This window comes from Bos taurus, chromosome 10 (assembly GCF_002263795.3).
Source record: "Bos taurus isolate L1 Dominette 01449 registration number 42190680 breed Hereford chromosome 10, ARS-UCD2.0, whole genome shotgun sequence".
NCBI classification, from domain to species: domain Eukaryota; kingdom Metazoa; phylum Chordata; class Mammalia; order Artiodactyla; family Bovidae; genus Bos; species Bos taurus.
The window spans coordinates 45708669-45734592 of record NC_037337.1 but is presented as its reverse complement, the minus strand read 5'-3'; the positions used below and the strand labels follow the sequence as shown (position 1 = coordinate 45734592).

Below are 25924 nucleotides of genomic sequence, written 5' to 3'. Positions count from 1 at the left end.
TAGTTGTAGCCTGCTCAGCCAACTGGAGCATCAAGTGCTCTTCTGAAAGCACTATGAATAAAGGATACTGCGAACAATCTCCAGATTGTGAAAGGCAGTGGGATTAGTAGCATAGAGAGAAAACTTTTTAAACAACTGTTAGAAAACCCCTGTCAAAAAGAACTCCAGAAACCTCTGTTGATAGAAGTAAAGGAGGGGTTCATTACACAAGTTTGCTTACACTGTATCTGATTTTTTAAAAACTGTTACTAGAATCTAAGAAACGGGAGCCTACAAGGAAGATTCAAACAAAGTCGATCTGAAGCACCACGAGCAGGACTTCCTTGTATTTCTGTGTGAGATGCTGATGACATCTCTACAGAGGGCTGGCTATCTGCCGGAGCACACATGCCTGCCTGAAACCCTAAACCAACAGCAGACGGCTACCTGGAAAGACTAATGCTTAAGGCAAATTTTGCTGTTACAGTGAAGAGAGCTCAATTACTGCCATCATTATCTCCCACAGAGAACACAGCCCCAGAGCAAGAGAGGAGGCCCACAGACAAGACCGAGTATCTTTTAAAAAGCCTTTATTTAAGATTTATTTGAAAGAGAAATGAGGGACTGGGCACATCATAGCAGATAACATGAAGTCTATTTGGCTTTAACTCTTGGCCATATGAAGAATAAAACTTTAATAAAATGTAAGTGAAATGCAATAGTCAGTCATGTCAATAATATGTGTTATGCAAGCTTATCTAAACAGGCTAACTGGTATGAGCTGAGAAGGAAAAATCTAGATAGAAAAAGCTGCGCCTACCAGAAGTCTTGATAAGTAAGGCGGCAATTATAAACATACATACTGAGGCAACATTTTAAAGTGTTTTAGGGGGCTGCTTCTTCCTATTACTAGTTCCAAAGAATCAAAATTATTTCAACTTACCAAAATAATAAAACACAAAAAGTAAAAAAAAAAAGATGAACTGTAAAAACTTTTACAGAATAAATTCCTGTAAGTAAAAAAATAATGGCTAATCCTTTGATACTCAATCTGAGGAAAATATCTGGTCTGCATTGTTATACACATTATTTCTCTTCCTCCTCCCATTTTGCCAACAAAAGTTCCAAGTCAACAAACAAAAGAAAATACTTGGTTCCCTAGCAGCTACCTGCTCTCAGACCTGCTCCCTGTCCACCTTTTGTAGAGAAACTACTCTGATGACTATTAGTTCTTCCCAGGACAACTCCAACTCCTCCACAAACAAACTTAAGGACAGAAAAGGACCAACCACAAAACAAGTGTGGCTGTGGTAGGCGCAATTCATTAGGAAAAAAACAGTGATTACCACAAGATACTTCCTTCGACTATTAACGCCTCTGCTTTCCAACCAAGAGTGCCAAACCACCTGCAGATCCTGGGAAACATACCAGGATTTATTAGAAGGACAATATTTATACAGCTCTCCATTTATATAGAAACTAGCTATACAAAGCATTTCATACGGCTAGAAGTGGTCTGTATCAGTCTTAAATACAGGCTCCTGGAAAAGGAAATGGCAACCCACTCCAGTACTCTTGCCTTGAAAATCCCATGGACGGAGGGGCTTGGTGCAGGCTACTGTCCATGGGGTGGCAAAGAGTTGGGCACGACTGAGCGACTTCACTTTCACTAAACACAGGCTAAAGAACTGTCTCTTCTAAAAATATTAACCCTTAAAAACAACAGAATTATTCTTTAACAGGATGTTATTTTCAATGACTATATTAATTATTCATAAGATTAGCACTGACAAAAATAACTGAACTCTTTGCTTCAAACCTGAGCACATGATGTGTTTTCCATGTTTGACATCTTTTTAAGGCAATGATTAGATGATCGGGTTTGGAAGTATACTGATAAATATCTTATATTTTTTAAATGGATCAGTCATATTTAGGAATAAGAAAATGTTAAATAAAAATAGCACAGTGAAAGGTAGAAAGTTTACAGAAATTACTAGGATTTTTTTTCCTTCTAGCTATTTTTAATTAACTTTTTGGATTCATCATTGCTAACACTATAGTTAGCATCTTCTAACTGCACAGTGTTTCTCAGTATACAGTGATTCATCACTGTAACACTATATATATTAGAAGGAAATGACTGTGTGGTATTATATGCAAGGAAAAAATTAGCAGTTTTATGAACACTTACAATTATTTCCTGTGAAAAGATATGTGAAGGGTGAGAGCACTAAAACATAATTACCACAAATATAGATTCTACTCACCAGTTTGATAGCTACATATTCATTGGTGTAGAGATTTTTACCTAGGGGAAAAGCAGAATGTATATGTTTTAGTGACATTTATTCTGGGAAATGCAAAACAAAATCTTAGCTTACAGGGTCATGAGAAAGGTCACATTCCCAATGCTGTTCACATATATGAAACATGATTTGTAAGTGAAAAGCTAAACAGAGATAATGAGACCCAGCAGGACAAGAACAAAAACAGCTTGAGAATTTGAAAATTTAAGTTAGACATGAGAATCTTATTTTAAAGAAAACAAATCTCTCTCTGTCACATGCACATTTTGTTATTTAGTATTTCCCAACTATTAAGTCACGAGGCAACTCAAGAAGGAGAGTCGCCAGAATTACAAAGATGGAGAGGTTTTAATTCTTGTCACAATAAACACAAACCCTCATATTTCTAACTGACTGATAAATAAGGCTTTTATATTTTTTTGTCATGGTATTTAGTGTCAACCTTAGTTGGCATAAAGGACAGTGTGAAATAAAACCTATTGCAGCCTGACTCTCTCTGTGTAAGACTCATCTGCTGTCTCTTAGTAGAGGATTCTCAAAGCTGTGCTGACCCTTCACCAGCGCTCTAGCTCTACATCTTTACCTGTGCGCAGCCACAGCTCTCCACCCGGACAAGACTGAAACAACTCAAAAGTTCTTCCTGAAGGCTTAACCCGTTTCCCTCTCAACTTCTCTACCTGTAGAAATGGAATCCATATTCTTCTATACTAGATACCTAGAGTCAGAACCTAGGATGAGTATAAGAGCAACAAGCACCAGTTGGTTAAACCCATATTACATGCCGGGTACTTAGCTACCTTCACCTCTACCTTCACTTCAACTCCACTGATCCTTGGAGGCTAATGTGAACTCCTTCTGAGCGCTTCGTATATACCATATAGCTCAGCCACTGCACTGGATTTCACATTGCTTCTTATTTTTGTCCCATCTTAGTCAGCTGGACTACAAATATCTTGAGAGTAGCGATTTTATTTAACGGTTCTGTCACTGTCCTGTGGTGCTAACATCATGTTCTGCGTATTTAGATACTCAAAACCTTGACTAAAAGTTGTAGGTATGTACAATATGACTATTTTTTACGTAATACACAGAGGTAAACGTTCTCTTTATATACATACATAGTTGAATATATGCATAGAAAAGGACACAAAAAGATGTACACTAAGGTATTAAATGACTGTTTCTAATTTTATATAATAGATTATTTTGATAATAAAAACCTTACATTTGGGGAACATAAGGCTGCTTACAATACTGGTTATTTTTAACAAGCTCTAGACAATAGATGGCCTTTTGCAAACTACACTGTTATACTTTTAATACTGTCATCAGTTTTCCCAGCACCTTTATGTGGAGAAGAGTACATGGACTTAGGAGTAATTTTTGTCTGCAAACAACATTAAAGAAGATTCACAGGTTACCATTCAGAGACTATACTCTGGATCCTCACACAAGACCTTGCACATGGGTCAAAGTTTATTAAATAAATCACATAAAGTGATAAGGTTAAAAAGGAAACATGAACAAGTCAGTAGATGACGCAGATGAGGGAGAGTAAAGCATCTGGGCCGTAAGTGGCCCTTGAGGCGTCACTGAGAACAAGCAGGAGAGGATAAAAGGCATTTCTCTAAAACAATACTAACAGTGAGGTGGACAAACGACAGAAAATGCAGAGAACGTGATCAACTGAGTGGGCCAATATGAAAGAAGCCAAGTATACAGGGGAGAATGGTGAGAAACAAAGCCAGAAAAATCCACTACAGACAGAGTGTGAATAACCTGGAAAGCCAGCTTCTTATTCTGAGGTGGGCATACTTTTCCTAAATCCTCATTTTTTGGGAAGATTTGGGGAAAATCTTTTTTTTTTTTTTTTTAAATACTTAAACAAACTTGCTATATTATAGAAATCATGAAGTTTCCTTAAAAAAAAAAAAAAAAGGCAAGAGCTAATAGATCTGCTTATTCCACAGTCTAGGAGGCCTCACCAATCAGTGAGGAATCTTTTCCTCATTTTCCCTGTGTTCAGTTGGGCAGTCCAGTTTTCACAGTTGTTTACTTTCCACAGTGTGACCTTTCCAACTCCTATGAAGGTGGAAAAGAGTAGCTGCCAGGTGAGGCCAGGGAAGGAGGGGATGTGGCGATGCAACTGCTCCATACATGTATGTACGTGTATATATATATGTGTGTGTGTGTGCTCAGTCACTGCAGTCATGTCCGACTCTTTGCGACCCCATGCACTGTAGCCTGCCAGGCTCCTCTGTCCATGGGATTCTCCAGGCAAGAATGCTGGAGTGGGTTGCCATTTCCTCCTCCAGCAGATCTTTCCAACCCAGGGATCAAACCTGAGTCTCCTGCATTGCAGGATTCTTTACTGCTGAACCACTGGGGAAGCCCCAAAATACATATGGACTTGCAACTACTCTTCTTGTTTTTAGCTCCTTCTGCATCCCAACTTTCTGAAATTTCCAAATGTCTTCAATTCTTGAACATATCTGGTGTTTATATGTTACAAACTGGCCTACCCTTCAAATCATTCAGCTTTCTCCAGACTGCTAAGTTAGTTACAACTGCTTTCTAGCTTCTACAATTCTGGTACCATTTCTCATCTATTTTTAATCTTCTTTCCCATTTTTTTTGTTGTTGTTGCTGTTCCTTATGGCTTCTATACTTTAAAAAAAATCCCTTTTCTGTGTAAACTGATACAGTCATTATGGAACAGAGTATGGAGATTTCTTTCAAAAACTAGGTATAAAACCACCATACGACCCAGCAATCCCACTTGTAGGCATATACCCAGAGGAAACCAGAACTGAAAAAGACACATGTACCCCAAAGGTCATTGCAGCACTATTTACAATAGCTAGAACACGGAAGCAACCTAGATATCCATTGACAGATGAGTGGATAAAGAAGCTGTGGTATATACATACAATGGACTATTACTCAGCCATAAAATGGAATGCATCTGAGTCAGTTCTAATGAGGTGGATGAACCTAGAGCCTATTATACACAGTGAAGTCAGTCAGAAAGAGAAAAACAAATATTGTGTACTAACGCATATATATGGACTATAGAAAGGTGGTACTTATGAACCTATCTGCAGGGCAGCATTGGAGACAGACACAGAGAACAGACTTACGGACATGGTGGGGGCGGCACGGGGAGGAAGGAGAGGCTGAGATGCATGGAAAGAGTAACAGGAAAACTTACATTACCATATGTAAAACAGACAGCCGATGGGAATTTGCCGAATGACTCAGGGAACTCAAACTGGGGCTCTGGAAGAACCTAGAAGGGTGGGGTTGGGAGGTAGGTAGGGGGGGAAGTTCAAGAGGGAGGGGACATATGTATACCTATGGCTGATTCATGTTGATGTTTGGCAGAAACCAACACAATTCTGTAAAGCAATTATCCTTCCATTAAAAATAAATAAAAATCCTTTTTCTAAATATACTTTATAAAATTAAGGCAGCACTCAGCTACCTTAAAATAACACATGTATTATAATTACTAATGCATGTATATTTTTACCTCCACTCGGCAGTGAGTTTCCTAAGAACAAGAATATTCCACTCATCTTTTTATCCCTAACAACAAAGATCTGATATATAGTAGGTAAGAGATACTTGCTAAAGTGAACCAAATTGACTTGATATGCAGAAGAGTCTTCTGAGAAAGTTTATTTATATATATATAAAAGCTTGTTTAGAATCAGATTATGGATAATTCTAAATACGAATACAGGAGTTTTGACTTCATTATTTGGCTTGTTGTGAAATCACCAAAAATCTTTGTGCTAAGAGGAAATGTGTAATAGTGAAAGCTATATTTTAAAAATATTAATCTATTAGATAAAAGAGAGAAGAATACCTACAAAGAAAATGAACAGGAAGTTTTTACAGTAGAATACTTAAAGAATGACATTTACCACACAGTATGATTATAAGGATAACAAGAGTTAGAACATATGAAAGTATATTATAAACTGCAAGATGCTAGGTAAACCTAATTTTTATTACTTCTATTATTATTGTAGGTATGATGCAATAATTCCCGGAAGTTTAAAAAATAGGATTTATAATCAAGGTAGCTGAGTGCTTACTTAATTTTATAAAGTATATTTAGAAAAAGGATTTTTATTTATTTATTTTTTAATGGAAGGATAATTGCTTTACAGAATTGTGCTGGTTTCTGCCAAACATCAACATGACTCAGCCATAGGTATACATATATCCCCTCCCTCTTGAACTCCCCCCTCTACTACCTCCTTAAATGGTTATAAATAACCATTTAAGAAAAAACTAGCAACCTTTGGATTACATATAAACTTGCTGCTGCTGCTGCTAAATCGCTTCAGTATTGTCCGACTCTGTGCGACCCCATAGACGGCAGCCCACCAGGCTCCCCTGTCCCTGGGATTCCCCAGGCAAGAACACTGGAGTGGGTTGCCATTTCCTTCTCCAATGCACGAAAGTGAAAAGTCAAAGTGAAGTCGCTCAGTCGTGTCCAACTCTTAGTGACCCCATGGACTGCAGCCTACCAGGCTCCTCCGTTCATGGATTTTCCAGGCAAGAGTACTGGAGTGGGGTGCCGTTGTCTTCTCTGATATAAACATGAGAGAGAGGGAAAAGAGAAAGGTGAAAGTTGATACTCTAATAGTGGACAACAGAGAGAAAACCAGGATGGTAAGCAATGTTCATCTCTATCACAGTGCCTTCCTCCAAGTTCTCGTTAAACGCAAAAGAAACAGACAAATCACAAAACACCTCTCAGCTTCAATTTCTGTATCTGTATAAAGGAATATAATCAGAGAAGTACAATAAATGACAGCCTATGTAACACCAAACACGACAGCTGATATATCACAGAATGCTAGTCTTGCTTTTGTTATGTTTACTTTTTCTACTTATTCAAAAAAAAACAAAAACAAAAAAACCTGAACACATCACCCTCTTACAAAGTGATTATCTTTATTCCTAAGAGGCCCTGGAAGTGACTAGGTAATTCTCCTGAGCTATGCACCATTCAAAAGAATTAGTTTGCCAGGGGCATCATTAAGACCGAAGTGTGTGCATGAGGAGTCGCTTCAGTTTGACTCTTTGTGACCTCAAGGACTGTAGCCTGCCTGGCTCCTCTGTCCATGAGATTCTCCAGGCAAAATTACTGGAGTGGGTTGCTGTGCCCTACTCCACAGAATGTTCCCAAGCTATGGATCGAACCCATCCACGTCTCTTGTGTCTCCTGAACTGGCAGGCAGGTTCTTTACCACTAGCACTGCCTGCCTGGGTCATGGGAATTCTCTGGAGGTCTGACGTTTAGGACTTGGTGCTTTCACTGTCATGGCCCAGGTTCAATCCCTGGTCCTCTAACTAAGATCCCGCAAGCCACATGGAGAAGCCAAAAATATAAAAAATAAAAGACTGAAGAGGTCAACACAAAACACAGTCAAGTGGAAGGCTAGACAAACACTAAGCCACTCGATGATATACAAAAATTTTGTCCTGAAAGAATTTAATCACAAAGACTGCTGTTGCTGCTGCTGCTAAGTCGCTTCAGTCGTGTCCGACTCTGTGCGACCCCATAAACAGCAGCCCACCAGGCTCCCCCGTCCCTGGGATTCTCCAGGCAAGAACACTGAAGTGGGTTGCCATTTCCTTCTCCAATGCATGAAAGTGAAAAGTGAAAAGGAAGTCGCTCAGTCATGTCCGACTCTTAGCGACCCTATGGACTGCAGCCCACCAGGCTCCTCCATCCATGGGATTTTCCAGGCAAGAGTACTGGAGTGGGGTGCCATTGCCTTCTCCGAATCACAAAGACAGAGGCTTACAATCCTGCCCACTTAAAACGAATGACTGCTTCAGCTTAAAAAAGTATAAATATATGTAATTATCTACATATCAATACATGAATGATATATGAATAACTGTGAGGTAGGCAGGCGGTTTAATGAACAGAAAAACACCACTGGTGAGATGGCATAATCCCGAGCAGCCAAAGGTTTTAGTGGCTGCACAAAACCCACAACACTTCCCCAGGTCACTTCCTGGTTACGGGTTCTTTTATTGTTAGTGTAAAAGAAACTGCATTACATAGTAGTTTGGGAGCTTTCCATCCAAACTCAGTTCTTTTGAAGCAGCAGTCCTAGATGTGAAGCTACCCATAAAATCCACTGCATGAAGACTTCCTGTTTCAGTAAGTCACCTACAGAGATAACATTTATCATAAGCTCTGTCAGACACAGCACTTTCAAAGAACCAGCAGGTCTCAGCTCTCAGAGTCACACTGATAAAGGAACATAACAAGCCTGGGTTCCCAGTTTGGTTAGATCTCCAGCTGTCAGATTTTCTTGCCCAAAAGTAAAAGTAGTGCATTTATAAATTATTACCTCGAACTTGTTAAAAAAAAAAAAATCAAGTCAAACGAATTTGAGCTAATTAGTAGTTAAAATAAGAAACCACCTTTGTGTAACTCAGGTTGGTTACCATGTCTGTTTAGGGCAGAAACTGGCCTATAGCCTCCGCCATCCAGATAGCATCGCTTTAAACAGGCAGCATGATCAGGGGTAGATGGTAACAAACCCTACAACTTAAAAAAAAAAAAAAAAAAGCCAGAGGTCTTTATTATTTTTACTAATTTAATTCTACTAGTTTATTAAAATATTCTTTGGAAATATTTCCCAATGGTTAGCAGTTAACAGCAATGGTTATTCTTTCTTGTGCCAAGTTTTCTGAAGGGATTACTTGTCAATACCAGCAAGTAGTTTATATAAAAAAAAAACTTATTAAATCTTGCTTAACACCACTAGTAATGGTATAGAGCATGTTTACTATTATGTTTACTATTAATATGTAAGACATGTCTGTTTTAGACAACATTAAAATGTTTTCTAAACTGCAGAATATGATCAATAGAGGAGTGTGAAATAAATAAATTCAGTGCATCCTAACATATTCTTTAAAGAAAAATAGTTTACATCACACTTAGTAAAGTGTATTATTTCATAAACTTTTGCTTCAGACACACAGAAATATTGTGTATATATTAGATCACAATATACGTGTTTTTTAGTGTGAGTTAAAAAATAACAGCCATCAATAAAAACCTTCTGAAAAGCAGCTTCCATTATTCCATTTTGAGATATAAAGGTTAGGTCAGTGACTCAACTAGCTCTTATGGCTTTTCTAAACTATTCAACATGATAGTCTATTCTGATCAATGTTAGAAAAATCCTCAAGAATATTGAGGATTTCCTCAAGAAATTGATAAATGGAGTCAAAGAAGTACCTGTACTCCATCTCAAGAGGGTGAGCCTATAAAGTACTTATAGAGGTTATGCTTTATTAAGCATGTGTGTAAAACTTTCTACATTATAGTGGTGAGGGAAAAAAAAACCAAAAAAAGTGGAATGAATCACTCCAGAAAGCATGATACTCTACTGCAGAAAAATAATGAAGTACTTCAGTTTTTAAAATTTTTATCATGCAAAATCTCAAAGTTATATAATGATTCCCCCATATAACTACACCTAGTTTCAATAATGAAATGATTTTGAAGCAAATCCCAGTTGTTATATTATCTCGTCAGTAAATATTTGATTACAGCTTGCCTACAGACTTGAAATATTCTTTAGAATAGATGGACTACCTGCTATCTGAAAATTTGCAACATAAATGTGAAAAACTAAAAGGCCAAACAGAGACCTGTGGATATTGAGGTTATAGTACCTAGTCAGACATTCAGCCATTCAGGAAGAGAAGTCCAAACGGTCACTGAAGAAACAAAATGGGCTAAAAGTGAAAAAACCACAATAATGAACATAGTTAAAGCAACTGATTCCAGAAGAACTGAAACCATGGATTGTCAATGACTTGAACCTGCAGGCAAAAATGGTCCAATATTTTATTAATATTTTTCTGCCAAGAAGAATACAGACCTCCATTCTAGACGATAATCCAAGTTTTAAGAGGAGAGAAATATATTAATGAAGTTGTGTGAGTAGTAGAGTATTTACATGTAAAATTAGGCACTCAGCTAATGCACAAATTGGAGAAGCCAAAGATCTGAGAACTTCACAAATCCCAGTGATTCACCTATGCCAATTTCTTTCTCACTGTAATGACAGTAATTACATTAATAGGAGCAATGTCAACTGTTTTTTAGGTTTTTTTATGTCTTTCTTTATTATTAACTATTTGGACAATTTTCTGAAGTCTGGTGCCTACTTTTTCGTCTTTGTTTAGGGCCAGTGATTGTGAAGCAGCTCCTCTTGAGGAATAGTGGAAAGCTGTGTGAGGGTCACTAACACATACTGTTAACATCTAAAACCAAATGTAATAACTCTTGTACAATTGATACCCCCTAATTTTTATATTTATTATTTTTAATTGAGGTATAATTTACATGGAGTATGCTAGTGTAAAATGTACAGTTTAGTGAATTTATACATATCCATACATATATCTGGGCTTCCCAGGTGGCACAATGGTAAAGAATCCACCTGCCAATGCAGAAGACCGAGGTTTGTTCCCTGGGTTGGGAATATCCCCTGGAGAAGGAAGTGGCACCCCACTCCAGTAGACCTACCTGGAAAATTCCATGGACAGAGGAGCCTGGCAGGCTACACTCCATGGGGCTGCAAACAGCTGGACACAACTGGGCACGCATATACCTACGTAACCATCCAGTGAGAGAACATTTTCAGCACTCCAGTAGGCTTTCGTGTGCTTCTTCCCAATCAATAATCCTCATTCACTACTACCCAGTTGCAAGAAATTAGTTTTGCCTATTTTGAACATGTATTACTGAAATCATATAGTAACCACTTGTGTCTGTTTTTTCTGAACATTAATTTTAGAGTCATCTATTTGGTTGCATGTATTAACAGCTTGTTCTTTTCCTTTTCTAAAATAATTGGGGGAAGGAGTAGTTCATGTTTATCAGTCTGTATAATGACTTAATGTTCTGTTTGAACATTCTTGAACGTATTTGTCTTGGTATGCATAGATATGCATTTTCTCGGGCATATACCCAGAGTGGAATTTCTGGGTCACAGAGTATGCACATGTAGAAATAACTAAAACGCCCATCATCTGATGAATGCAGTATGTCCATACAATCCATACAATGCACAAAGAAGCGCTCTGCCTCCAATGAAGTGATTCACAAGAAATTACAAGGCTTCTTACATCAGAGGACAGGTCTCGGGACTTCCCTGGTGGTCCAATGGTAAAGAATCCGCCTGCCAATGCAGGGGACACCAGTTTCATCCCTGGTCTGGAGGATACCACATGCCTTGGGGCAACTAAGCCCCTGTATCACAACTACTGAAACCTGCTCGCCTAGAGCCCAGTGCGCCACAAGAGAAGCCACTGTGATGAGCAGCCCTTGAGCCTCCACTGGAGAGGAGCCCCTGCTGGCCACAGCTACAGAAAGCCTGCACGTAGCAACAAAGACCCAGCACAGTCATAAATAAATAAATAGTATTTTTTTAAAGTTACCAAGAAGAAATCTTATAAATTCTCATCAAAAGAAAAATTAATTTTTAATTATCTGTGGTGATGTATGTTAACTAGACTTACTGTGGTGATCATTTTCCAATATATACAAATAAACATTATGTTCTACACCTGAAACTAATATAATATTATATGTCAATTACACCTCAATACAATTTTTGCATAAATATATGATTTTTTTCCTTGATGAATCTACTCAAGATGAATAATAATTATATTACACCACTTCAGCAACACCCTTAGGGGTCAATCAAGTAAACAAGGCTGTTCTGCCCAGACTGCTCTGCTTTGTGACCTTGCTACCTCTCTTGCTATCAGCCTGTCAGTGATCCCTTCTTGATGTATGTAATTCCCTCTTCCTTCTGTGCTTCTACTCTGTGGAAGATTAACAACAACAACAACAAACAAGCAAGCTTGTTGGGAATGCATATAAAATAGAACACAAAGGCTTTAAGACTGAATGTCTGAAGTACGCAACTTTGGGGTACACAGATCCCAAGGTATCTGTTTTGGTTTGTGTGTTAGTCCTCAGCTTTGATGCAGAGAGCTGGTGCTTGTTAAGAAAAATGACACCATGTGCAGCTTTACTACAACATGGATAAAATCTTCAACAAATTAATTTCTAATTCTAATTTACATTAATGTTAACATATTCTACATAGATTTTGTGAAAAAAATGATACATTTAGCCTTCTCTGTTCTGAAATATGAGTATTTTAGAGTAGAATAAAACTGTAGAAAGATAATTAATTTTCACTGATGTGTAAATTTTCTGCCCTACATAAAACTAATGCATCTAGCAAGCTACAGAGGATGATGTATTATATTTCCGATAATAATCTAGTTTCATGAAAATGTTTGTATTATTTACATATAATAAGCTAGAAGTAACCAAAGTCCAGTTATGGGAGTCCACCTGAAAAAGCAGAATAGCCATTAAATTTACAACTATGAAAATCACATAGGAATTGAATAAATTTAAAAAAAAAGCAGAATCTCAAAAGTATATCCAACTTTGTTTACACCAAAGTACATATATGTATGGAGAAGGAAATGGCAATCCACTCCAGTATTCTTGCTTGGAGAATCTCATAGACAGAGGAGGCTGGCAGGCTACAGTCCATGGGGTCGCAAGGGTTGGACACGATTTAGCAACTAAACCACCACCACCACCACCACCACCACATATATGCATATGAGAGAATATGTACATATACACAATTACACATAACCGTGCAAAGAGTTGCTCTAATTTTCTGTGATGTTACAATTCTGTCTACAAAAATAAAACCCAAATAAACAAAATCCAAACAAGCTTCAAGACTGGAATGATCATTAACTTCTTTATAGGCTGGATGCTCAAATCCCAACAATCTAATTATTATTTAGATTCATCCATCTCTGAAGTAGTTTATATCAATAACATAAAGTAGAAAAAGAAGCATTAACAACCACACACACACAATACTGTTAACTTTTAGTTTCACAGTACAAGCATCAGCTTAAACTATCTGCAAAAACCTTTTAATCAAAGAAACATTTAGAATTATTTAAATCACAAGGCATTTACTGTTTCAGCTTTCTATCATTCAAACTGGAGAACTCCTGTATTTATCCTTTAGATATCAACACCAGTAGATTAAAATTGATCACTCTGTGTTTTTTTTTTAAACAATACAGAAAAATGATCAGAAGTTCTAATTAATTTATCATCTCTGGTGGGGGTGGAAAACATGACAAGCAATTACTTCCAAGTTTTTCTTTTCTCTTTTATTGCCAACAAGACAAAGTCCAAAATCTGTACTGTGACCCACAGCCAATCAAGATCAGGCTCCCACTGCACCTTATCCAGATAAAAGGCTAAAGGTAGAATAAGGAACACTGTTAATAATATCCTCCACTGTGATTTTATTCTAAATTTCAAAAATATACTTTGCAAAATTAAAATGAAAAATTATTAATCAATTAGCCCATGCTTTCCCTCCTTCAGTTCAGTTCAGCTCAGTCGCTCAGACATGTCCGACTCTTTGCAACCCCATGGACTGCAGAACACCAGACCTCCCTGTCCATCACCAACTCCCAGAGTTTACCCAAACTCATGTCTATTGAGTTGGTGATGCCATCCAACCATCTCATCCTCTGTCGTCCCCTTTTCCTCCCGCTCTCAATCTTTCCCAGCATCAGGTTCTTTTCAAATGAGTCAGCTCTTTGCATCAGGTGGCCAAAGTACTGGAGCTTCAGCTTCAACATCAGTCCTTCCAATGAGCACCCAGGACTAATCTCCTTTAGGATGGACTGGTTGGATCTCCTTGCAGTCCAAGGGACTCTCAAGAGTCTTCTCCAAAACCACAGTTCAAAAGCACCAATTCTTTGGCATTCAGCTTTCTTTATAGTCCAACTCTCACATCCATACATGACCACAGGAAAAACCATAGCCTTGACTAGACGGACCTTTGTTGGCAAAGTAATGTCTCTGCTTTTTAATAAGCTGTCTATGTTGGTGATAATTTTTCTTCCAAGGAACAAGCATTTTTTAATTTCATGGCTGCAGTCACCATCTGCAGTGATTTTGGAGCCCCCAAAATAAAGGTCAGCCACTGTTTCCCCATTGATGTGCCATGAAGTGATGGGACCAGATGCCATGATCTTAAGTTTTCTGAATTTTGAGCTTTAAGCCAACTTTTTCACTCTCCTCTTTCACTTTCATCAAGAGGCTGTTTAGTTCTTCGCTTTCTGCCATAAGGGTGGTGACATCTGCATATCTGAGGTAATTAAATATTTCTCCCGGCAATCTTGACTCCAGCTTGTGCTTCTTCCAGCCCAGCGTTTCTCATGATGTGCTCTGCATATAAGTTAAATGAGCAGGGTGACAATATACAGCCTTGACGTACTCCTTTCCCAATTTGGAGCCGGTCTGTTCTTCCATGTCCAGTTCTGACTGTTGCTTCCTGACCTGCATACAGATTTCTCAAGAGGCAGGTCAGGTGGTCTGGTATTCCCATCTCTTTCAGAATTTTCCACAGTTTGTGGTGATCCACACCAGTCAAAGGCTTTGGCATAGTCAATAAAGCAGAAATAGATGTTTTTCTGGAACTCTCTTGCTTTTTTGATGATCCAGCAGATGCTGGCAATTTGATCTCTGGTTCCTCTGCCTTTTCTAAAACCAGCTTGAACATCTAGAAGTTCACAGTTCACTTACTGATGAAGCCTGGCCTGGAGAATTTTGCGCATCACTTTACTAGCGTGTGAGATGAGTGCAATCGTGCAGTAGTTTAAGCATTCTTTGGCATTGCCTTTCTTTGGGACTGGAATGAAAACTGACCTTTTCCAGTCCTGTGGCCACTGCTGAGTTTTCCAAATGTGCTGGCATATTGAGTGCAGCACTTTCAGAGCATCGTGTTTCAGGATTTGAAATAGCTCAACTAGAATTCCATCACCTCCACTAGCTTTGTTCGTAGTGATGCTTCCTAAGGCCCACTTGACTTCCCATTCCAGGATGTCTGACTCTAGGTCAGTGATCACACCATCGTGATTATCTGGGTCGTGAAGATCTTTTTTGTACAGTTCTTCTGTGTATTCTTGCCACCTCTTCTTAATATCTTCTGCTTCTGTTAGGTCCATACATATCATTTCTGCCCTTTATTGAGCCCACCTTTGCATGAAACGTCCCCTTAGCATCTCTAATTTTCTTAAAGAGAACTTTAGTCTTTCCCATTCTATTGTTTCCTTCTATTTCTTTGCATTCATCACTGAGGAAGGCTTTCTTATCTCTCCTTGTTATTCTTTGGAATTCTGCTTTCAAATTTCCCTCCTTACCTCTCAGAAAATCCCTGAAGAATAAAGTTGGTCCAACATAGAAACTATATAGTGATAGTTGAAGAAAAGATAACTGGCTATCATTTTATACCTTTTATTTCTTTTCTTGGTAGAAGTATAATTAAACTGAATGTCAGTGATTATCACCTTTGGAATTAGGAATTAATTCTTATGTCCTTTTAAACCTTATACTTTTTAAGCATGTAATATTTCAACTGTACACTTAACCACTACGTGGTGAAACTACATGACACGTATCAGTCTGGGATGTCCCAGATGTGGGCTCTAGTTCCAACTCTGTGGCAAGTTGGTTTATCTTACCTTGACCAAATCACTTAATTTCAAATTTCTTTCATTTTTAAAATGATGTAGTTTAGAGTAGACAATGCCAAAGTTCCTTAGAGGTCTTAGATTCTTCTTAAGTTTTGTTGCTCTGGACTTTTATTCACTTATTTGTTTTTGGCTTCACTGGGTCTTTGTTGCTGCACACGGACTTTCTCTCGTTGCAGCAAATGGGGGCTCCTCTTTGCTGTGGTATGTGGGCCTTTCACTGTGGTGGCATCTCTTGTGGAGTATGGGCTTCAGTGTGCACAAGCTTTAGTAGTTGCAGCATTCGGGCTCCAGTAGCTGGGCTCTAGTGCAAGGGCTTAGTGTCTGTGGCATGTGGGCTTAGTTGCCCTGAAGCGGGTGGAACCCTCCCAGACCAGGGATCAAACCTGTGCAGGCAGGTGGATTCTTAACCAATGGAACACCAGGGAAGTCCGACCTGGACTTCATATGTCTATTAAGTCAGTCTAAGTTATGACCTATTGGGGGCAAATACCACTCTTATCTCACAGCAAACTCACAGCCATCTTTTTCACATAAGTGTTGACAATCTAGTTGTCAGATTTAAAATGTAGAGTAGGATTCTTGAATCAAAGTAAGATTTTTTGTTCAATTCATTGCTTATTCGATTTAATGTTAAATCTTGATTCTGTTAACCAGCCACTGTATTAGCTGCCCCACCTCAAGCACTGTTATGTGAGGATTTCATTATTATGTTCTTTCAAGGATCTCCATAACATTCACAATTGAACTGAAAGAACCAAAATATAGAGCTCTATTGTTTAGCATCCGTGATGATAATGATTCAATTTTCTTTGATGAGGTGGGCAAAACAACTACAAATCTCTATCTTATTAGCTAGCTCATATTTCTATATGTCTTCTACTACTACTAAGTTGCTTCAGTCGTGTCCGACTCTGTGCGACCCCATAGACGGCAGCCCACCAGGCTCCCCCATCCCTGGGATTCTCCAGGCAACAGTACTGGAGTGGGTTGCCATTTCTTTCTCCAATGCATGAAAGTGAAAAGTGAAAGGAAGTCGCTCAGTCGTGTCCGACTCTTAGCGACCCCATGGACTGCAGCCCACCAGGCTCCTCCATCCATGGGATTTTCCAGGCAAGAGTACTGGAGTGGGGTGCCATTGCCTTTTCCAATTTGTCTTCTAGAATAGTACAAAAAACTGTCATGTTCTTTCCTGAATAAAAATATATGATACACAGAGACCCCTGGTTTAATATGACAGATAAAATTTAGGCATTTCACCCTATGCCTTTCCAAATGCCCAATGAAATGCCAAAAGGAAGAAAACAGAACAACTAAAATAGGTGGGAAAAAAGCAGACTAGAGATGTCAACATTTTGGAAGTGAGAAGTAAATAAATAGCCAAAATAGTAACTGACTTAGTAGATCTGAGAAAGCTAACATGTATGTACTGCAGAATAATTTAATGTTAAGATTACCTAATCATATTGACAGAAATTTTACAGTTCTGTTGGTAACTTGAGGGGAAGAATTAATAAAAGGTATGTAAATAATGAAGAAAAACTTTTTAAAAAGTCAAATATCAGGAGTTTTTAATTCTAAAGGAAGAAGGAATGCGAATGTACTAGGAAGGAAATACAACAGTACTCTCATAGCTCAGCTATGAATGCTATGTCCAAAACCATAGCACTATAAATGCAGAAAAACGTTTTAACCAAACTTATGACATAAATATATTGGGAGAATGTGAGAAGTGTATATATGTGACTGGGGATGTTAAGTATGAGTAAAATCAATAAATAATATATAATGTTGGAAAAAAAATATGTAGAAAAAAGGAGGTATCTAGAGGACATTGTTTACACTTGATGTTAGCCAAAGACCTGAGAAGTGATAGAGAACATTGTTTTAAAAAGTTGAAACGCTTAACTGTAGGGACTAGGCTTTTAAAATCCATATATGGTTATTTTCATTAAAATTATATTATAAAAAACATATATCTCCAGATTATCTCCAAAATATACAAGCAGCTCAATATCAAAAAACCAAACAACTCAATCAAAAAATAGGCAGAAGGCCTAAACAGACATTTCCCCAAAGAAAACAAACCGATGGTTAATAGACACATAAAAAACTGGTCAACATTCTTATTATTAAAGAAAGACAAATCAAAACCACAATGAGGTATCATCTCAAACCGGTCAGAATGGCCATCATTAAAAAAAAATCTACAAACAATAAATGCTGGAGAGGATGTGAAGAAAAGAGAAACCTCTTGCACTGTTGGTGGGCATGTAAACTGATACAGCTACTATGGAGAAGAGTATGGAGATTTCTTAAAAAACTAGAAGTAAAACTACCATATGACCCAGCAATCCCATTTCTGGCATATACCCTGAGAAAATCACTATTCCAAAAGACACATGTACTCCAATATTCATTGCAACAATATTTACATTAGTCAGGATATGGAGGCAACCTAGATGTCCACTGACAGATGAACTGATAGAGAAGCTATGGTACACATATACAACGGAATATTATTCAGCCAAAAAAAGCAATAAATTCGAGTCAGTTCTAGTGAGGTGGATGAACCCAGAGCCTGTTATATTGTGGAAAACAAATGATACAATTAGTTACATACTTATGAAGTAGGAACCTAAATAATTCTTTGAGGGGGAGAAAAATATTTTGTCAGACTTACAACTTACTATAACACATACACAAATGTACACACACAGATATTTCCAAAGAGATGAAGCACATGGGACAAATATTAACAACTGCTAAATCTAAGTATTATTATGTATATTCACTACCATATCCTTTTTAGTTTTTGTAAAAATTTGAAATTTTTCTTCATATAAGTTGAAAAAATAAAACAAAAATTTAAGCAATGTTTTGTACTATATATACAAACCAAGTGCTCATTATGCATCAATCACTGTCTTAGGTGATTATATACATTATCTAAATTTTATCTCCACAACAAATCTGTAAGTAGATATTATTGTTACCTTATTCTTATGGAGGAAAAAAAAGAAACTTGGAGAGGCAATCTGACTCCAGGACTCTCTCTTTAAACCACTTGAAGAAGAAAATACCAAGACTCTAAAACTTGTTTTGGGGACTAGTGTTCCAGTGGTTAAGACTCTGCCTTCCAACGCCAGGAGTGCTGGTTCGATCCCTAATCGGTGAACTAGGATTCCACATGCCGCAGAGTGTGGCCAAAAATTAAAATAAATAAATAAATAAAACTTGTTTTTAGTTTGTTGTACCCAGAGACCCTAAAAACTTGCAAATTTATAGGGAAACTTAAACAATGTTGTAAAAGCACAAATAAAATCGCCCCTTACTACCTGTGGGGAATTGGTTCTTCATGGATACTAAAATCTGTAGCTGTGATGCTCAAGGCCCTTATCTATAATGGTATATATTATTTGCATATAACCACCTAGGTACGTCCTCTGTATACTAGATCTAGATGTCTAGACTACTTATTACATCCAGTACAATGTTGCTGCTGCTGCTGCTGCTAAGTTGCTTCAATCGTGTCCGACTCTGTGAGACCTCAGAGATGGCAGCCCACCAGGCTCCCCCGTCCCTGGGATTCTCCAGGCAAGAACACTGGAGTGGGTTGCCACTGCCTTCTCCAATAGTACAATGTTAATGCTATGTAAATAGTTGTAAATACAATGCAAATTCTATGTAAAATTCCACATGCACAGGGCAAATTCAAATTTTGCTTTTTGGAACTTCACGGGACCATTTTTCCCCAGAATATTTTCCACCCCTGGTTGCTGGAATCCACGGAGGAGAGACTTGTAGACATGGAGGGCCGACTGTGTATCAGTTTTTCTGTTTTGCTGACTGGCTTGATTCTGGGCTGATATAGGTTGAGTTTCATGTGTTCGAAATGCTAAGATTTCCTAAGAAACTATGACTATAAAACTAAACATTTGATTTTACAATGATTTTACTTTCACCTAGAAAAGAAATATTTTAAAATCTTGTTTTAGCTTAAGCCTATATTCTTTTACATGAATGCTTTCAAAAAAATTTTAACACAACAGAACCATACCTTTTAAACAAAATCTTATTGAAAACTCAATATAACGGTAACAGAGAGACTTTTTCCTCTCTTACTTTTCCTTTCTCATTCTCTTGTAGGAAATTAAGATTTTGTGGGATGCAATATGAAACCAAATGCTTTATATAATATGCAACTGTAAACTGTATGATCACAACTGCCACAAACAGAACTGACTGGTAATAGTTGAAGTTACAAATTTCAATTTAAGTTCATTAGTGATAGTTAAGTAATCCAGATAAGGAAAGAACAATATGCAGAGAAGTTGTCATGTACACTCTATAGTCACAGAAATAAGTGTCTTATTTTAGAAGGGAAGAGTGTGTCACCTGAAAAGCTGATACCCTTGGACAATTTACCTCTGTCAGAAACAGAAACATCCTTCTGTTCTAACGTACTTTTGCATATTTCACCAGAAAAAGATGAAAGAGAACAAAAAAGTCAATTCTTTGTGCCTCCATTTTCTTGTTTGTAAGAAAAAACATTCTTTAACAATATACTACTTCACAAAGACAGTATAAAAATCATTAGTAACATTTATATGCCAGACTGTTTAGTCTAAAGGGTCTCCCATAAACACAGGTACATACCTATTAGGATATGAAATCACCTATCTACTTATTTTTGCAACTAAGAAGGAAAAAAGGCTGTTATTTGTAGACCAGGGATATATATTTTCTAAGTCCTAGAGGAATACAGTAATTTTTAACAAATGTTTACACGATTCTTTTCAGACCTGATTCAGCAAAAGACTCAAAACTTAAAAAAAAATATCCACAAAATATTTCTCCATATTGTTTCACAGTGAACAAAAAAACAACCTATAGATCTGTTTCCACTCCTTCATGTCCTCCTACCTTTTATACACAATCATCCTTCATCAATCTTCCTTTCTCAAATCTTCAAAATTCCCCTTTCTATTGAGGCAATATACATAGGTAAGACTCCACAGAAACAATCTTTCCATTGAAAAATGCGCAAAGGCCACAAAGGATTAAAAGAAGAGATATAAATAAATGTGTAAATGTTTACCTTCACCCATGAACACATACAGATTTAACTAGATACCATTTTCCCCTGTCAAACTAGCATAGATGAAAAGATTCTCAATAATGTTCAAGGTTTCTCAAGTAGAGAAACAAATACATACACATACTCACTCACACATACACACTCACATAGAAAGTTAAGGGAAATCAGGGAAATTATCTTTCTGGAGGGCAAACTGACAATATGTAACAAGATCACAAATATGTATGTATTTCTGACATAGAAAGTACATTTCCAGGACTTATCCTAAGAAAATAATCGACCAAGTTTGGACTACAAAGATGTATTTATCACAAGCATCTATAAGGATGTTTAGTATAGTATTATTTATAATTTAAAAATAGAAGTAATTTATCTGTATATTAAGACCGGCTTATAAACTACTGTACTGTGTAGACTGCGTCAGTCGGGCAGTCATTGTCCAGCTCTTTGCAATCCCACGGACTGTACCTGTCAGGGTCCTCTGCCAACAGAATTCTCCAGGCAAGAATACTGGAGTGGGTTGCCATTTCCTTCTCCAGGGGAATCTCCCCAACCCAGGGATTGAACCTGGGTCTCCTGCATTGCAGGCAATTCTCTACCATCTGAGCCACCAGGGAAGTCCAATAAATTACTAACTACAGACATTAAAAATGCATGATCTGTAAGCTGACACAAAAGTTCATGCTGTATTAAGTGATTAAAAACAAATTTATAGCACAGTTTGACTGCATTGCTAAAATATGTCCTGAAAAACATTTTTTAATTCTGGAAAATTAAATTAATTAAACACAATTAGTGGTTATCTTTGGAGATGCTTTTAAGTAGAATTAAAAAAAAATCTGGGGCAACAGCAAGGTTTCTTTTTTAAACTATGCCTTTAAAGGCACATTTTTTGCTTTGCTTTTTATTGCTTTTTTTTTTTCTCCTGGTTACAAAATACATACATTCATAAAAAAAAGAAAAGGAAGGAAAAAAGGAGTCATCAGAAATATATAAACAGAAGTAAAAGACCAAAGGCTATAATAATTAGCTTCTTCTGTTTGACCATAGGGCACAAGGCTGTGCTTAACGCTCCAACCCTCTAGAAACTCTTCTCTTGACTTTTCAACTTCTCTGTTCTTGAGGTTCTCCCTCTTCTAGCATCCCTTAAATGCACCCCATTCTCCCACTCACACAAGCTCCACATCATCTCACCACTCATGATTGCATGTCATTAACACCTACATAGTGATGATTTCTTAATCCCTATCTGAAGCCTAAACTTTTCTATGTCTCAGTCATATTTGTGCCTATGTGCTGCACACTCCTCAAAGTCAATATATTCACCAAGTCTAACTATTTGCCTTCCCCACAGCCTACTCTGGTCCTGTGTTTCCCATCTCTGGTAAAGGTTTCTTCATTCACTTGGTCTTCCCAACCTCGCAGACTCAGCCATCTTTGACCCCTTCCCCTAATATAACTGGCAAACAAATCCTGCCTATAGTCTACTTCTAAAATCTCTCCCTAATTCACCCCTTCCTCTGCATCTCAGTGCCATTTTCAGAGCTAAGGCAGGCCCAGCCACCTCTGACCTGGACTACTTAGGTACCCATTATATGTCATACACATAAAAGGAATTAAGAATATGAATACATAGGAGAATATCAATAAAGCAAATCACTACCATCAAGCATATCTTGAAGCAGAGAGATGAAGGAACATAACTCAAAGTGACAAGTACTACGATGAGAGCAAAAATCCACAACCTCTTTACTATCTGATCTAATTTTATACTGGGAATTATCTTTCTAGAATACAAACCAGATAACGTCTGGTTTTATAAAGCCCTTGATGGTTCTACTCCACTGCCTACAGGATAAAGTCCATATGCTTTAATACCACGCAAACACTTCACAATCTGGTCCCAACCTATCTTACAGCCTCATCTATTACTTTTCTTTCACTTCACATCCCACAGCCCAGGCATGTGTAACTGTTGCTGCTCTGACACTATGCTAAGCACTTTCACAGCACGTCGAGTTTACACGCTCTGCTGGTGGAGACTCCTTCTTCCTTGTGTTCACCAGTGAAGTCCTATCCTACTCTCAATCAAATAACATGCTTCTGGGAAACCTTCATTAACCTTCTCTGCCAGTGCAGTTATTACACAATCTACTATAATACTTATCACTTTATGCTGTGATTTGTTTTTCTCTTTCTACCACTAGCCTGTGAGATTCTTTTTTTTAAATTGTAGTTGATTTATAAATTATGTTTGTTTCAGGTATACAGCAAAGTGATTCAGTTATACATACATATATACACTTTTTTCAGATTCTTTTCTTTCACAGGTTATTTCAAGATACTGAATAAAGTTCACTGTTCTATACAGTAAATCCTTATTGATTATTTTATATATAGTGGTGTGTATATGTTAATCCCATACTCCTAACTTATCTTTTCCTCCAGATTGTGAGATTCCTGGGGACACCTTGTTATCCTCCGTATCTTTTCCAAAGACTAGCAAGATGGTAAATATTCAAGAAGTGTTTGTTAAATGGATGATATGGTGGAAACAGATTTACAGAGAACCAAAATACACCGATCATCACCTGTTTGGGGAGGGTTCTCTGTCTGGAATCCAAGAGTCTATCTAAACGTTAAGGCCACCACTCACCATGACCCCCTCCTACCAGGAACCCAAAGATGCTCCTGTTGCTCCTGCCCCTCTGCTTCCTATTCAGCTGGCTGTCTTTCATCCATGCCACAAATAACAGCAGCAAATAATACAGACAGAATCCCCTGCCCTCCGAGGGGCTTATATTCAAGTATAAGGAGAGACAATTAACAGGTAAACATAGATTAATAAAACAACTTAGGACAGTGATCAATGTGATGAATAAAGTGAAGCAGTCTGATGGGATAGAATGTGGCTGGGGAAAAACATACTATTTTAAATGGAGGTGGAAAGAAGTCACAGCATGTTTCTCTGAGACAGTAACATGAAAGCTGAGGCCTGAGGAGTGAGAAGCCATCAGCTAAGCAAAATTCTGAAGAAAGAATTCTGCAGACATAAGGAACTGTAGGTGTAAAAGCTCTGAACCACGAACACAACTGATTATTTGAGGGACAGAAGGGACAGTGTAGCTAGAGAAAGAAATGAATTTGGAGAAGAAAGCATAGCCCTGTAATGGTTCTGGGTGGAGGCCTATTTGCACCTTCTTGAGTTTAGAATTTTCCAGTTTACACCTTCTGTTATCTGCACAGTCCTCTACTTACTAATATCACAGAAAGAGGGCAATGGAATGGAGTATAGAGCACACCCTATTGTCAGGAAGACATCAAATGATTCTGAACGTTCCTTTTCTTGTTTATGTCAATAAAAAGTATTCTCAGATACAATGCCCTAACAGTAATGGTCCCAGGGCGAATGAAAACCTCATCGGCACACAAGAATAAAACCACTTGAAAAGAAAGATGAGTTCTTTCTACTGACTACAAGCCAAGTCAAAATGAGACCCATCATAATTACCCTAGCTTCATTACAGGAAATAAAACACAACACTTTACCAGTCTGAGAATATACATAGGCTACAAATTTATCCTTCAACTTGAATATATTTTTCCATTTTTGTGTAAATATAAAGATCATACATACAATATAAATCCAGACTCAAGTAACTAAAATACATTTCCAGTTTTCACTGACCAAAATTTTCCTTCATCCTTATAGAAACTAAACAATTTATGGTGTTTTGACAAAGCATGAATTTATATACATTATAAACTGACTCTCAGCAGTAATTCTGTGGATGTTTATGTTAAAATCTATTTAATTCAAGTACTACTGTGTTGCTAGAGCAAAGTCAATCCATTATATAAATGAATATTCACAAACCTAGCTGCTAAAGCAACTCAACAGTTGATAGGAACTCAAGCAGTGTGAAATTACACATCTTACTCCTATTCTCAGTAGCATCTGCTGGCTTTGCTAACCCGAACATGAACACATCACTAAATATAAAAAGGCTTTCATTATCCTAGTCAGGTCTTAAAATTCCAGGCTGCTAGTCTTCTAGTGGTAAAAATAAATTCATTCTCAGCATCCCTAAATTCAATTCTGCACCCAGTGATCTCTGGCTAGTGCAGTTGAATCTCTGTATGGAGGGATGAGAAGATTTTTTTCAATCTTCTTTTGAAAAATCATCAGAAGTAGCAGAGGTAATCAACAAAAATCATCTTAAGCTCCCATGCTCTGTCCCCTCAGAGGGCAAAGTCTCTTACAATAGGTCTTCGTAATAACATACAGCCTCAACAGCTATGAAAAATAAAACATTTTAGCCTAAAAAACGATCTGTCACAGTCTCTAAGCTGATGACATCACAAATTAATCTTTCATTTTCTCTTCTGCATTCACCTAGAGAAGGTCATAAAAAGTGTCTAAATAACCAATGTAACTTCTTCCCAATTTCACATCTTCAAATTGGTTGATTTTATCATTATTCATCATCTCACACATAAATTAACACTCAAAATAAAAAATTCTCTCCTTGGAAAAATTGCAAAGTTTCTCCTTGGAGCTCTAGCTTAGTCCTGATGCTGGAACTTCCAGGAAGGAATGTAAACACAGTATCAGTTGAAAACCTCTCTAAACACTCATATATCTCCTTGCAGAGTAAGTATGGGATCACTGAGTAAGAATTTACTCTTCCTTTACTAGGGGCAGAGTCTGAATTAAAATAAAGCCTTAATAACCCTTCTCAAAATGTGACTCAAGGACCAATAGCATCTCAATCAACTGGGAGTTTGCTAAAAAGATAGAACACAGGGCTCTATCTCTCTAACCAACCAAATCCGAATCTTTATTTTACTGTTACCTGCATGCAGATCTCCC

At 37.5% G+C, this 25924-nt stretch overlaps 1 protein-coding gene across 1 annotated transcript in view; it reads right to left on the bottom strand.

Moving 5' to 3' along the window:
* Positions 1–25924, bottom strand: part of CSNK1G1 (casein kinase 1 gamma 1) — a 141267-nt gene that overhangs the window by 67997 nt on the left and 47346 nt on the right. Inside the window, 1 exon segment of the mRNA NM_001038146.2 lies at positions 2250–2290. Within this exon segment, the coding sequence (NP_001033235.1) occupies positions 2250–2290 (41 nt within the window).